The sequence below is a fragment of the Gouania willdenowi genome, chromosome 21 (genome assembly GCF_900634775.1).
Source record: "Gouania willdenowi chromosome 21, fGouWil2.1, whole genome shotgun sequence".
NCBI lineage: Eukaryota > Metazoa > Chordata > Actinopteri > Blenniiformes > Gobiesocidae > Gouania > Gouania willdenowi.
In genome coordinates this window covers 35,662,507-35,676,430 of record NC_041064.1, presented here as the reverse complement: position 1 = coordinate 35,676,430, position 13,924 = coordinate 35,662,507, and the positions used below count along the sequence as shown (strand labels likewise).

Sequence of the window (13,924 nt, the reverse complement as noted above, 5' to 3'; positions counted from 1 at the left end):
CACTTACAAAGTTGATATTCTGAACCCAATTACAAGTCGTCATGGAACATTTACGGTACCTTGCACTTCAGTCCAAAGGTGGAGAAAAGCTGAGAAAGTGCAAATGGTTGCAGCTGAAAGCTGTTAATGGTGGAGCTGTAGAACTGGAGACCACTTTTTTGAAGATTTTGTTCTTGTCTCGGACTCAAAAGCATTTTTATTCTGTCTTTGTCTGTGCCCAGACTCTGACCAGCCACTGATTTCTGCTATTCATCCTGTATAAATGTAATAGTTATGAGAAAAACTTGTTAAAGGTTCAGTATTACGCTAATGTTCAGCCATCTCCATTTGTTCTAAGACGCCCAACAACATTATTTCAGGTTTATTTTCCCAAACTCGCCTGTTTTCCAGAGTTTAGCCTCTGAAAAGTGACTTTCATGACACTTCTAAAAACAGGCTGTTTTGGGGCCTTCATGCATATGCATGAGTGGGTGTGTCTATAGACGCTGACTTCTTGTGAAGGAGATCAGTGATCATCAAAGCCATTTTATTTTGCTATCCACACGCTTGTTGTTTTCAGCCAAAAAACTGCACATTACAGTAAAACACATGGATATTTAAGAGGCTATTGTGATTGTGAGTCTGACAAACGCTGCTTCAGGTGGTGTGTGTTTATCACAGCAGCAGCAGTGGAGTCAGTCAGCTGTTTCAAACTCTCACCAGAGTGTTAAGCTGCTAAGTCACTTTTTTCTCCTCCTCATCTCTATTAACTACAGGAATCGTGCATTTAAGGCGATAGTCCATTGTTATGTCCAACCGCTGCGTTGCATTGGGTCACAAACATGTCAGATCAAGTCAAAGGCGATACAAGGTGATATAACAGTTACTAAATATGGAACCCTCCCTGGGCGCTACACCGTAGCAGCCCACTGCTCCTCAGGGAAGGGTTAAACGCAGAGAACAATCATTAGAAAGTGAATATTTCATAATGCTGCCCGTTTAAAACGAGAAATATCTTCAATTAATGCATTAATCCACCCCATGATGAGTGCAGCCTCTACTACATTGTGACTGAGTGACTGAAAGTTGGAGGCGTGGCTAAAGGTGTTGAGCTTGAATTTTTTATTTGCTTTTGTATTTTGTTCCTGAACTTGTTCAGACTGAACATTTGACATTCATGTGCACATATTACTTACTTATTTGTAAAATTTGCTCCTTTTAATCACACCACAGTATTTGATATAATAGGTATCATCATGTATTAATTGCACGCCAGCATCTTCATCATGGTTACAGTTGTGATCATTGATCTAAGCACATTGCACGCCAGCATCTTCATCATGGTTACAGTTGTGAACACCAACTGCGTTGCTCGGGCAGTCAAAGATATCACGCTCTGCTCCCGAGCATCTCAGCTCATCCAACCAGATACTCCCAGAGCCTATAGGGATACAGACACAAGTGTTATTATTATTACACTGTATGATTGTTACCTGTCACCGTTCCCACGTCCTACACTCTGATTATTTCTATTTTATTAATTATTATTGAAGAGAAAGAACAGTAGCTTCTACCTAGTCAAGATGTAGCTTCGTTTTTTTTTAAAAAAAAAAAAAAAAAAAAAAAGATGTAGCTTCGTTTAGTTTTCAAACCCATAAATTTGTGTTTCTGTACTACGGTAGCAGCTTTAAAAAGCAATGTAGAAAAAACAATATATGGGGCGTTGATTTAAAGTTGGCATGCTAAAATAAATAGCAACTTTTGCAACATTTAGCAACAAATAACATTTAAGTTTTATATTTAAGTTAACAATTAGATTTAACATTGCAGATTTAACATTTAACATTAAATATTTAACACTGACATTATATTTTTACAAGAAACGTAAGTTTTAACATTTAACATTTAGATTTAATATTTACATTTAACATTTAGATTTAGCATTTAGATTGATATTCAGATTCAACATTTCAATTTAACATGTCAGATTTAGATTTAACATTTCGATTTACATTAAACATTTAGATTTAATTTAACATTTAGATTTAATTTAACATTTAGATGTATTTATATTTTTATTTGTTCCTTTCATTAAAATGCAAACCAACATAGATTATTAGATCAATAATATCACAGTCCAAATGAAACATTTCATAATGGCATTATATTTTTAAGAGAAAAGTAATTTTAAGATTTAAACATTTAAGGTTTACATTTAACATTTTGATTTACTGTAGGTTGAACATTTAGAATTTATCATTTAATGTTTAACATTTAACATCTTACAAATGTAAGAAAATGTTGTGGAGAACATTTAATTGTATGAATGATTTACAGAAACCACAGAGGATGAAGCAGAACTCTCACCTGGTGCAGCAGTGAAGGTTGTTGAAGCCAATTGGTAGCCCAACATCTTACAGATCACTTTGGCGTCCAAAAGACCAAACGAGTCGTCACAAACGGTACCCCAAATATTGTTGTATTAACCTCTACTCGGCCCCCTGGATGGTCCTGGTACAAGCCGCACCTTGACTGATAGGACAACCAAATGTAGATAACAAGGAACAAAGGGAGGATTAGAAATCAACAAAAATTCAGCCACTGGCATTTTCCATCATCCCAGCCCACTACTTTATCAGAGGACACCACGTAGAAGTCCACAAATCTCACGGTGTCCTTCTCTCATACTACTACAAAGCAGAGTCATATTCCTTGATAGTGAACAAAAAAGCATGTAGCAGAAGGACTAAAATTGACAACTATATCAATCAATATTTATTGATTACAGTGTCAAATCACAACAGAAGTTACAGTATGTTATAACTAAGGATGAGAGGAGACCAACAGGCAGGGCTGTTTCTAGCTTTATGGGGGCCCAATGCAAGATGCTGTTTGGGGGCCTCTATTGCAAAACTAGGATGGAAAAATTCCTAATCCATTAGATCCCAACCTGGAGTCCGGGACCCCAGGGGGGAGCCAAATATTTTGGGTGTGCAAGCAGGCATGGACTGGCCATCTGGCATACCGTGCAATGCCCGGTGGGCCGTCTACCTGAAGTGGGCCGGTCCGGTGCACTAAGTTTTTTTAATGATTATTTTGACATGACACATCAGATGGCATATGTGGGGCGGTGCAAATTTCATTTTCTAAATTACCTCCTATTGGGCCACTCATCATTGGCTAGCAGTGTGTGGCCAGCGGCCATCGACACATAGTATTGGTCCATTGTTTGTCATTGTCAATCAATCATTGGCTCAGAGAGCCCTGACAGTAGTGTCAATCACAACATGAGCCAGGAGGGGGCGGGATCTCATGGGTGCAACGGGAAAACTGTCTGCTAACTTTACCTAAACGCCGGGGGGACACTGAGAAACAGTGCGCCAAAAAGATAAAGTCACCACCCAGCAGTGCTACTGACAATGCTGCCTGCACTGCTGCTGCTGGGCTGAGAGACAAGTGAGCAGGGGCCGACTCAGCAATGGAGACTAATGGTGATAAAGTCTGAGACTAGCGATGAGTTAAGTGGAAGTAAAGTGACAAGAAGTAAGTAACAAGTGGCATTAAAATGGTCCAAAAGTGGCAAAAACGTTGCAAGAAAAAAGTGAAAAGTGACTAAAAAGGGCCAAAATAGTCAAGAGTAGCAAAAAAGGAAACAGTTCTAATGTATATATATATATAATGGTCAAATGTAGCTTAAATGAGCAAAATGTGGCAAACAATAGTGAAAAAGGGCAAAAATGTGGAACAAAGCAGGAAGGTCCGGAATGTGACTTAGGACATCAGAAGACACCAATAAATGCTCAGAAATGTTTGACTGACCGTACCCCGTGTACCACTCATTGTTCTCTTCTTCTGTAGGTCTTTCTCACTGAGCCCAAACGTACCCAGACTCTCCTTCAGGGAGAATACCTTCTCCTTTTGTCCACACCATGAATAATTACTCAACTCGGCCTCTCGGTGCGCCATGCCGGCTGTGCTGCGCTAAACAAGGTCCTGGGTCTCTCCAGAGTGTCCTGGGTCTTCCACGGGGTCTCCTACTGGTGGGACGTGCCCTCAATGCCTCACCAGGGAAGCGTCTAGGCATTCTCCCCTGGCCTACGTCTGTCTAGCGTGTCCTAGGAACTATTTGGGTATTATATCTTCTCAGTCCGCTCTCTTCCTTACAGTTGGGTATGATGGCATTCATCCAATCATATTATGACAATCTCCTGTTGCCAGGGAGAAGATATTTTTCTTAACTATCTTCTGTTCCATCCTATTTTTACTCTTCAGGTCATGGGGTCAGTTGGTGCCAATCACCATCTTAATTTGCTATCCTACTTACAGACACACTCTCTTTAATTATTTCTTTCATAAATGCAGTGAATCTTTGATTGCTAAGGTAACCATGAAGAAAAGCTAGTCCTAGTCTTGATCACTTTAGCCACCAAGACCTTGATATTTGTTCCAAACAGGATCAAATCTGGGACTTATTTGAGTGTCTAGCACTTCAAACATCACTTGTGGCTATTTTTCTAAAAAAGAAAGAAAAAAGTTGACCCTTCATGTAAAACTACATCTTTATCATTCTCCAGAGAAATGTCTCTGAGCTCTCTCTTTCATACTGATTACTTACCATTTTGTGCTGCATCTCCTTTTTCTCCCTTAGCGCCTTGCGGTCCTGGTGGACCTAAAGAGGTAGAAGCAGCAGATGGTGTGGGTTAGTCTGACTCTATCATCTATGATGTCTAATAAACGTCTACCACAGTCTCAAGTATTTTTAAAGTCTCCCTTTTCTAATATTCAAGACGTGACTATAATGTCGCTTCTAGTTATAGTTGTTTAATTAAATTTATGTGCTTTTAAATGACTTTGGGTGAATTGAAAAAACTTGTTCATTTTGGTCTCAACTTCAGTTCCATTGAAACCAGCCGGTCCTTCTGGGCCTGTCAATCAAATAACAGAAAAAGTCTTGATTGTAAACTGCTGTTTTATGCTTTGATTAAAAATTGGTCTGAAGTTACTTTACACGTCATGGAGTCTGGAGAAAAGGAACTTAGGAATTTGAATATGTAGAATTAGAGAAAAGCTTGTCATTGGCAGACATTCAAGCTTCAACAGAAGTTCAGATCAGTTTACTTAGAATGACTCCATTCTTAATGGAAAACCAGCTCACGAGATAACATTTCTTCAGTCTTTAACGGCCCAGGTTTGATGAGCCACTGTGACCTAAAGCATTAGTTTCCTGTTATTTGTTTGTTCTCCACTGCTGTAGTCCACATATGTTGTGATTGGGCATGTTGTGTAGTCATAAATGGTTTTCTTTGTTCCTGCATACTTTTGTGTTTGTGGGCCGTTTTGTCCCTTTGTCCATGTCTAAAAACCCTTTGTTGCCATGTGATAGACATATACGCGATTGAGATGTTGAGATAATATAGGAATACCTATACAGTAATTCTCTATAGTACTGTCAAACACATTTGAAGCAACTGTGAAGTGATTTTCCTCTAACCAGATCTTTACACAAGTAAGAAAATGTGGGTATCACTTGGAATAAATCTTTTTTCTTACATGGCTTTGTTATGGATTTTATGAAAGAAATAGATGTTACAATTCCTGGTGTTTGCATTACTTCTGCTGGGGAGTTATTTAGGGGATGGCAGCTAAGAGGCTTTACCATTCTTGTTGCCTTAAGTGACTCACTTTGAATGAGAAACGTGATGTGGCCTTGCTTTGTTGAGCCAAAACATAAATAATAATAAAAAACCTAATATGAATAGTTTTAATCACATCAACTGGTGAAGCCATGGAATAAAACTACTGATCGACTGTTGTCAACAGAACATACTGTCATGAAAAGAAGGAAAGATTATTTTGAGGAAGCCATTACGGTAAGGAAAGGGAAACAAAGCAGTAAAAACTTTGGGTCATTTTAGGTCATACAAAAGCCAAAGCAGAAGTTGTTGAAGTTGTGAAGATTTGTGTGCAAGTTACTGTATGTTTCTGTTCAGTTTGGTGAAAACTGTAATTCCTTCTTTTTTTTTTTGTAAAACGAAACTATTGGAATAATTTATTGACATTAAGAGATATGTTTTAGTCAGTATTGTAATGAAGAAGAACCTGTAATATTGAGACACAAACAAGTGCCAGATTTATTTTGTGATACTGCAGTAACTTCAGCTTACCTGGAAATCCAGCACGTCCAGTTACTCCTACATCTCCTTTGTCTCCCTTAGGTCCATGTTCACCAGCAATACCAGGGGGTCCTTCACAACAAGCCAATAACAATAAACCAATGTCCAAGAAATATTGTCATGCAACATATAATTAATCATAAATGACTGAACTTCAGTACTGTACCTTGCAGGCCAAGGGTCCCAGGGTCTCCTTTCTCACCTGGAGGACCTGGAACCATCAGACATGAGACAACAGTGAGCTTTTTAATTTTAAGGAAACGTTTTTAAAAACTGATCTCAGTTATTAAAGAGAGCTCTCTCTCATTAAAAATACAATAGTTTTGTAGAAAAACAGGTAAACATATTAAATAGAAAGGAAAGTGTTAGCACCAGGTGTTCCAGGTTCTCCTTTTTCTCCCTTTTGGTGTTGTGTTGCGTCTCCAGGTGGACCTAAACACACACACACACACACACACACACACACACACACACACACGCACACACACACACACACACACACACACACCACACACACACACACACCACACACATACACACACACACACACACACGGTTGGAGTCTATTACTATTACATTTTTCCGTTACAATTACGTTTTCAATTACCTATGTTCAATAACCCGGTATGATTACAGTGACCAGCATTTTTTCCAATTACAATTAAATTACAATATTTCTTTATCCTCAGAAAGTCAATTACATTCTCAATTACTAAATTTCAATTACAATTAATCACAATTACTGAGCTTGAAATAAATAACCTAATAAAAGTTAACCTTCCTCTTATGTTAGCTTTCTGTTAGCATCTCTTAAGCTAAACAGTTTTGCTTTAAATTATAATTGAAAATTTTATAGAATTTTCATGGCAATAAAATTACAGTCAATTACTTAAACTCAATTACAACTTAATTATGATTACAACAGTAACAGATTTTTTAAAAATACAATTATAATTATGCCATAATTGTAATTGATTATCAATTATGCAATTACAATTATAATTGACCCCAACCCTGGTGACAGATCATTTTACATTCATCATTCATACATTCACCTTATAGGGATTATAATGAAGCAATAAAGCCAGGTTTTAGGTGCCAACTTTCAGCCTTAATTTAAATACATTTAACTCGAGTAAATGGTGTAAAGTTTTCAACATATTTTGAGCGTAAAATAAAAACTGGATTCTCAACTTTTCCCCAGCCATGCATGTCTTAATTTACAGGTGTTTCATTCAGAAAAGGAGTTCATTTTCATTTGGAATTTATGTTTGAGCTCAATATTAAATGTGATCTGTTAATATTGTATCATTTGGATTACAAATCAGACCATCAATAATCAAACCAATATATAAACGAATAAGACCATGTTTGATGTTTTGTCCGTAGAAATAAAACATTTAAATCTACATCTGAGCAATCAGCAATGCACTGCTTTGACTTTAAAAATATGATCACTGACATCACTAGAGTTTGATTCTTTCTGACGTTGCTTTACGTCAAGGAAACCAATGATTAAACTGTTGAATCTTTGGTTTCTGAAGGTTGAATTTCAACATATAAGCCGCTCTGAAAGGCCACACATACACGCATGCAGACACACACATCTTACCCATGACTCCTGGATCTCCTTTTGTTCCATTGTCCCCTGAAAAAAAGCGACAAATTAAGTACAACTTAATTTCGCCGACTGTGGCTCAGGTGGTAGTGGGTCGTCTTCTGATCGAGAGGTTGGGGGTTCGATCCCAGTACCTGACTATGTGTCGACAAATGGGCAAGACACTGAACCCTAAGTTGCTCCCAGTGGTAGACTAGCGCCTTGCATGTCAGTCCTGTCCCACTGGTGTGTGAATGTGAGAGTGATTGGGTGAATGAGCTGATATGTAAAGCTTTGAGACTGTTTCAGTGGTGATAAAGCGCTATATAAGTCCATTTACCATTTAATTATATAATTGCTTAAAATAATCAGATTTTACTGAACATCTGGTTTGTTGTATGTCTGTAAACCACTTGTCTTGCTGTTCAAGTGTCTCTACTAGAGTCAGTGAAATTTAAGGAACATGATAAACTAAAAAGCAGCAAGTCTCTGTAGCCGAGACACGTGGGCCCAAAAGTAAATGCACAAAAGGACTTTTTAAAAAACAAGCAAAAATATACAAAAACAGCAAAAATACACAAAATGACTCCAAAAACACACAAGACAAGTGCAAATAAACTGAAAATTACACAAAAAAAACTACAATAGAGGGTTTTCACGGCTCGTCATCATCCACGTCATCAACCCGGAAGTCGCCATTTTGGAGATTAGCAGCAGGTTTACAAACAGCACACAAATCAGCAAATCCCGCATTTTGAGAGGAAATGGTGAACTATTGCCGTGTTTTTGGCTGTACTAATTGGTCAGACCGTGAAAAACAAGTAGAGTTTTATAGAGTGCCAAAAGTTATAACAGATCAGGGAAGAACAATGTCTGCATTTTATAGTCATAGTTCTACATCAGGAGAGCAGTGACATGAGACTAGCTCACCGTTGTTATTGGTGTATATACAAACACCGCCGCCCTCATCTCCCGTCTTCAGTGACGTGCCGTCAGGGTTGGCAAGGTAGGCAGTGCCTACCCAAGGGTAAATTGATATTTTGATTATTTGTTTTAATTAAAATATAATTATAAATTATTTATTTTTTCATTTCCAAAAGCCTACAGTACCTATAAGTTTGAAAGTGTCCGCAATTTGTGCGTTTCATAGCCAAAATTACTAAACAGCGCTATTCCCTGGAACAGCTGCAGTCTCACTCCACTGTAAGGCAGAGGGAGGCCACACCCCCTCCCAAAAGCACATTGCTGCTCTGCCTCTGTTCCCATAGTGTGTTTTTATGTTTGCGCATGCGCAGTCAGGTCCCCAAGATGAAAACCATTTACGTCCAAAGGCAGGACGTAACCGTGCTAAGCTAAATGCTATACGTAAGTTCACAGTGCATTGGTGAATGGATCCCATGTGACCGCTGCTGTTACGTTCTCTCTCGCTCTAGCAAGTGGGCGGGATAAAACTACAGTCAGGATGACAGCGCTAGAGACGATAGAGAAACTTTTGGTTTCTCTATCATCCAGCTGTGATATAAGTTGCCCATCCCCGTTCCTACCTTTGGGGCCTTGTGCTCCTGGAGGTCCCTGGGGTCCCGCTGGACCTAAGAGTCAACACACAGATAGAGCGATGAAGTTGACATTGCACTCTCTGGGGTCTGGGTGTGAAAACGTAGAAGCTAAGTTGAAGAAATGAAGACGCAGACCTGTTTTGAGGCTGATGCTGTTTAGCTGACTCAGCAGATTTGAGCTGCTGCTGTTGAGCTGATTCACGTCCACCCTCAGCCTCCCCAGCTCAGATTCATCTCCACACATGCTCGTTACCTGTTGACAAGTCAAAGAAAAGTCCAGGATAAATGTTTTCTACTCTTTATTTCATCCATCCAGGATGGGTTCATTCTGATATGACAGGAGGAGGGGGGGGGGGACCTGCTTCTGCAGAGCCCACACGTGGCTTTTTAAGCTTTTAGTTTCTTCACTGTTGTTGTGGATGAACTTTTCAAACTTGACCCCATCCTGGGATTGGAGCTTAGACACTGACTTGGCTGATTGTGGGTCAGTCAGAGACGTTTCTAAAGAGAGAACTGAACCGTAGAGATGGAAATGTTAGCACAGCTTTACTCATGTTTGGGAAAATAATGCATGTTTTACCTTTGTAGAGAAGATAGAAGCTCAACGCAGTTAGGAAGACTAGGTACACAGTTATTATGTAGATACAGATCGGCCTTTTGCGTCTCGCTGGCTTCAAATCTGAAAAACAAGCAAATGCTTTTCAAACCTCACTTTGAGAAAAACGTAAAGTTTTTCTGAATGACAAGCTTTTTCCCCACAAAACTCTTCTAAATTAAAGTTATGATTTTTGAAGTGTTGATCGTGCAGGGAATGATATCCGTCACTTATTACCAGAGGGGAAGTATTCAAGCTATTGTAACTGAGTGGCTTATATGGGCATTAGTACTTTTTCAGTTTATTTCTAAATCTGTATTTGTGAATAAGTACATTTTAAAAGAAGTAAAGTAATTCATTATATTTCTACACAGTTAATCAGTAAATTGAACATAATTAATTTGTTCATAGTCGTGTAATTTCTGACTGAAGCCACTTTCTATGGTTCAGATTATGCTTTCTATGCTGTTACCCACATGGATCTGTTTTAAAGTTCATACATTTAGCTGATTTGATGCTGATTTGATGACTGAGAATTATTTTTATTTTGAATTTAATTCCTTGGTGTTACTTTATTTATTTTTTTTAAAAGAATTCTACATTTTGACAAACCTTTTTTTAATATACAGATGCCTTTGTGGAAAATAAATTAAGATTTGGACTACACATTTAATACCAGAGGTGACAAGTAACAAAATACAAATACTTTGTTACTGTACTCAAGTAGAATTTTTCTGGTATCAGTAATTTACTTGAGTTTTTTGGTGACTATATTTTATTTTTACTTATTGCTTTTTAAAACAAATATCTGTACTTTCTACTACTTACAGTACATTTTAAAAAGGAGCTCATTACTTTTAAGACCTTTGAAGATGACATCACAACGTAAAAAGACCCAAACCAACAACCACGAAACTGGAGAAGACCAAAACGGGAACATCTGCATTTTTAAAAATCTGGAGAACATGATTGTCTTGAGACTAAATGAAAAATGTATTTCCATTTACGTTTCCTACAAGTCCTTAAAAAATTAAATATATGGATTTTGCTGGTTTAAAAACCCTGTCTTATTATCGAGTCATTTTTTATTCAAGTATCTATACTTTTACTTGAGTACTGCAGACCAGTACTTGTTTAATACCAAAAATAAACATAGGGGTGAAAGTAACTAGTAACTTTACTTTGAGTACTATTTCATTGAGCCACTTTTTACTTGTATTTTATATATGACTTACTTGTACTTAATTTCAATCAAGTAACAGTGTTTCTACTTGAGTAGAATACATCAGTGCTCTTTACACCTCTGTATAGATCTCAGGTTAGTGATAATAATATTCTGATCAATGCTCACCATCAGGCTGGAAGCTGCAGAGGTCAGTGTTGCTGTTCATGGTGTCAAACAACGGGTTGGTGTGGGTGTAGGACACCCTGTCCCTGTGGTCCACTGATGTGTCCATGCTAGAGTCCATTCACTCCCACAGTGTGATCTCTGATCTCACACTGTGTGTTTTACACTCCTGTTTGTTCCTCTTTCGGTTATACTGGCAGAACTTCCTCCCCCAGCTGAGGGCTGCGGACACTCAGCCAGGGGGAGTTTGAGCAGGCGACCCATACAGGGGCCAGCATGCATGGAGTTTGCGTGCGGGCAGGGGGGCATTGCCCCCCTGGAGATCAAAAGTTTTCACAAATTCATTCAAAAAAATCAAGTCAAATGTTTTAAAGGACCAGCAGCTGATGTCATGTGACCCATGCTTCCCGTAGCAGCTCAGAACTTTATTTACAACATGGCGGACACCGCGGGTGCTCCGTAGACTCATTAGTCTGTTGTTTGTGGTGATGCACAAGAAAACAAGCAACTGGAACAGAGAACGAGCAAACACCGTTCAGTGTCTGGCTATAAAGCAGTGATTATTGTTCTAATCTACTGCCCCCTCCCCGACCCAATTGGCCTCCACGGGCCGCCACGGGAGTGTGCATGCATTTAGCGTTCAGCAAAGGTGGAATAACGTTGTTAGAGACTTTTAATGCCATAATCTACGTTGTTGGACTTTTAAATGCTTTTAATCCTTTTATTCTCTCCTACCTGTGTCTAACTTAGTGATTTACAACTGACAGAAAGGCTGTCCTTCCATGTTAAAGTGTATCTCACATATTAAAGCACATGTATCTAGTGTTGTATCATATATCATGTAGAACATCATAAATAATAACACTGTGTCATGCCCTCTGGCTTCTAGGTGGGTGGCAGCTTGGCAGGTGGATTGTCTTCCAATCAGCTGTTGAAGTGCACCTGGGTCTGATCTTCTCCACTGAATAAAGCTTCACTCTGGACTTCAGTTCCTCGTCGGACTGTAAAGCTGAATCGTCAGTGTCTGACCTCCAAAATCAGTCTGTTTGTATATTTGTTGCCAATACTTACCGTTATCTTTATTTCTTCAGTTGGAACTCTGCACACCCTGGCCTCCAAACCCTCCTCTAATAATAATAAAAACAGTTATAATTGTACTTTCTTATTTCATCAGTTTTTTGTGAAGCGAAACTCGATATAAATATTTATTTATTTTTGCTGCCCCCTCCCCCCGGCAAGAATCTCAAACTCCACCTATGGTTGTCAGAGGAGGAACCCTGGGTCTGCAAAAGTCCTGCTGGTCCTTGATGGTATCCCTGCTACCTAGTTCTCCTGTCACTACTGTCAGTTCAGATCCCTCATGCCCACTAGCTACCCGTTTAGTTTTTTATTGCCAACTGGTTTTCAGAAAGCTAGGGCTGCGTCTGAATCGTCTCTACTGTATTTTTTTCAAACATAACATATTACTGTTAGTTTCATGTCATAGATTTTAATTCTACCTCAGGCAAGGCAAGGCAAGGCAAATTTATTTATATAGCGCATTTCATACTCAAGGCAACTCAATGTGCTTTACATGATAAAACATTCAATTGTTTAAAATCAATAAGAACATTTAAATCAATAAGAACAATTAAAATCATCAGTAAAATCAATTAAAATCATCAGTAAAATCATCATTACATCAACAACATGACAAAAAATCTCTCTCTCAATCATATGCAGTAGAGAAAAAAAGTGCCTTTAACTTTGATTTAAAAATGTTCACTGGATGCTGACTTCAGCTCCGCTGGCAGTTTGTTCCACTTCTTTGCAGCATAACAACTAAAAGCAGCATCACCATGTTTACTGTGAGCTCTGGGCTCCACTATCTGACCTGTGTCCATAGATCTGAGAGACCTGCTGGGTTCATACCTGACCAACATGTCACTGATGTATTCTGGACCAAACCCATTCACAGATTTATACACCAGCAGCAGAACTTTAAAGTCTATTCTGAGGCTGACTGGGAGCCAGTGTAAAGACTTTAAAAGGTGTGTAGTATACGTTTTCAGTGAAGTGGTCCCAAACTTTTGAGACTTTAGGTTGGTCTTCTTCTGTTGCGCAATTTTTTTTATCACAATGTAAATGGAGAAGTGACACTGCACCCAGCAGGTCATGTATGGTACTGCAGCAAAAAGTGAAGCAGAAAGGTTTTATCATGAATTTACAACATTAAACGACGCATCAACGTACATTTTTGTAGTCAACATTATCAATAAGCCTTTTCACATTATAAAAATGTAAACACAGCGCTGTTTGTGCTATGCGCTGAGATATTCAGCAAACTTTTTGTACAATAAAGGTCGGGGTTATCTAATCTATCTGACATTCCAATATAGTGCAAGTGTAACAGTCAGACTGCAGTCACTCACTTATACCAGCTTTCACACGTTTCATTGAATATTTGAGCTTTTATTAGGCTGGGCTACCGGGCTCAAAACACCACTCACTTTGTTGTTGTTCCTCTTGTTGTTTACACTAGTTAAAATCACTGCTCCGCTGTTATTCGAGAACAGATCGGGCTGAAATTAAGTAGCTATAATCTATGGATGTGTACGCAGCAACGCTCGGAGACTGATTTTCGATTTGTTTTTAATGTGTGAATAAAATTGATGAATATAAATTATTATATTGTTT

General features: G+C 38.6%; 1 protein-coding gene across 1 annotated transcript; it reads right to left on the bottom strand.

Annotated features, from left to right (window-relative positions):
• Positions 1-1,078: 1,078 nt before the first annotated feature.
• Positions 1,079-11,441, bottom strand: marco (macrophage receptor with collagenous structure). The gene is given in 12 exon segments (XM_028436226.1): positions 1,079-1,420; positions 2,347-2,511; positions 4,595-4,648; positions 6,144-6,224; positions 6,319-6,363; positions 6,525-6,584; positions 7,765-7,800; positions 9,294-9,338; positions 9,441-9,558; positions 9,664-9,818; positions 9,886-9,984; positions 11,252-11,441. Coding segments are annotated over 12 exon segments (1,107 nt in total). The 5' UTR covers positions 11,370-11,441; the 3' UTR covers positions 1,079-1,289.
• Positions 11,442-13,924: the final 2,483 nt, after the last annotated feature.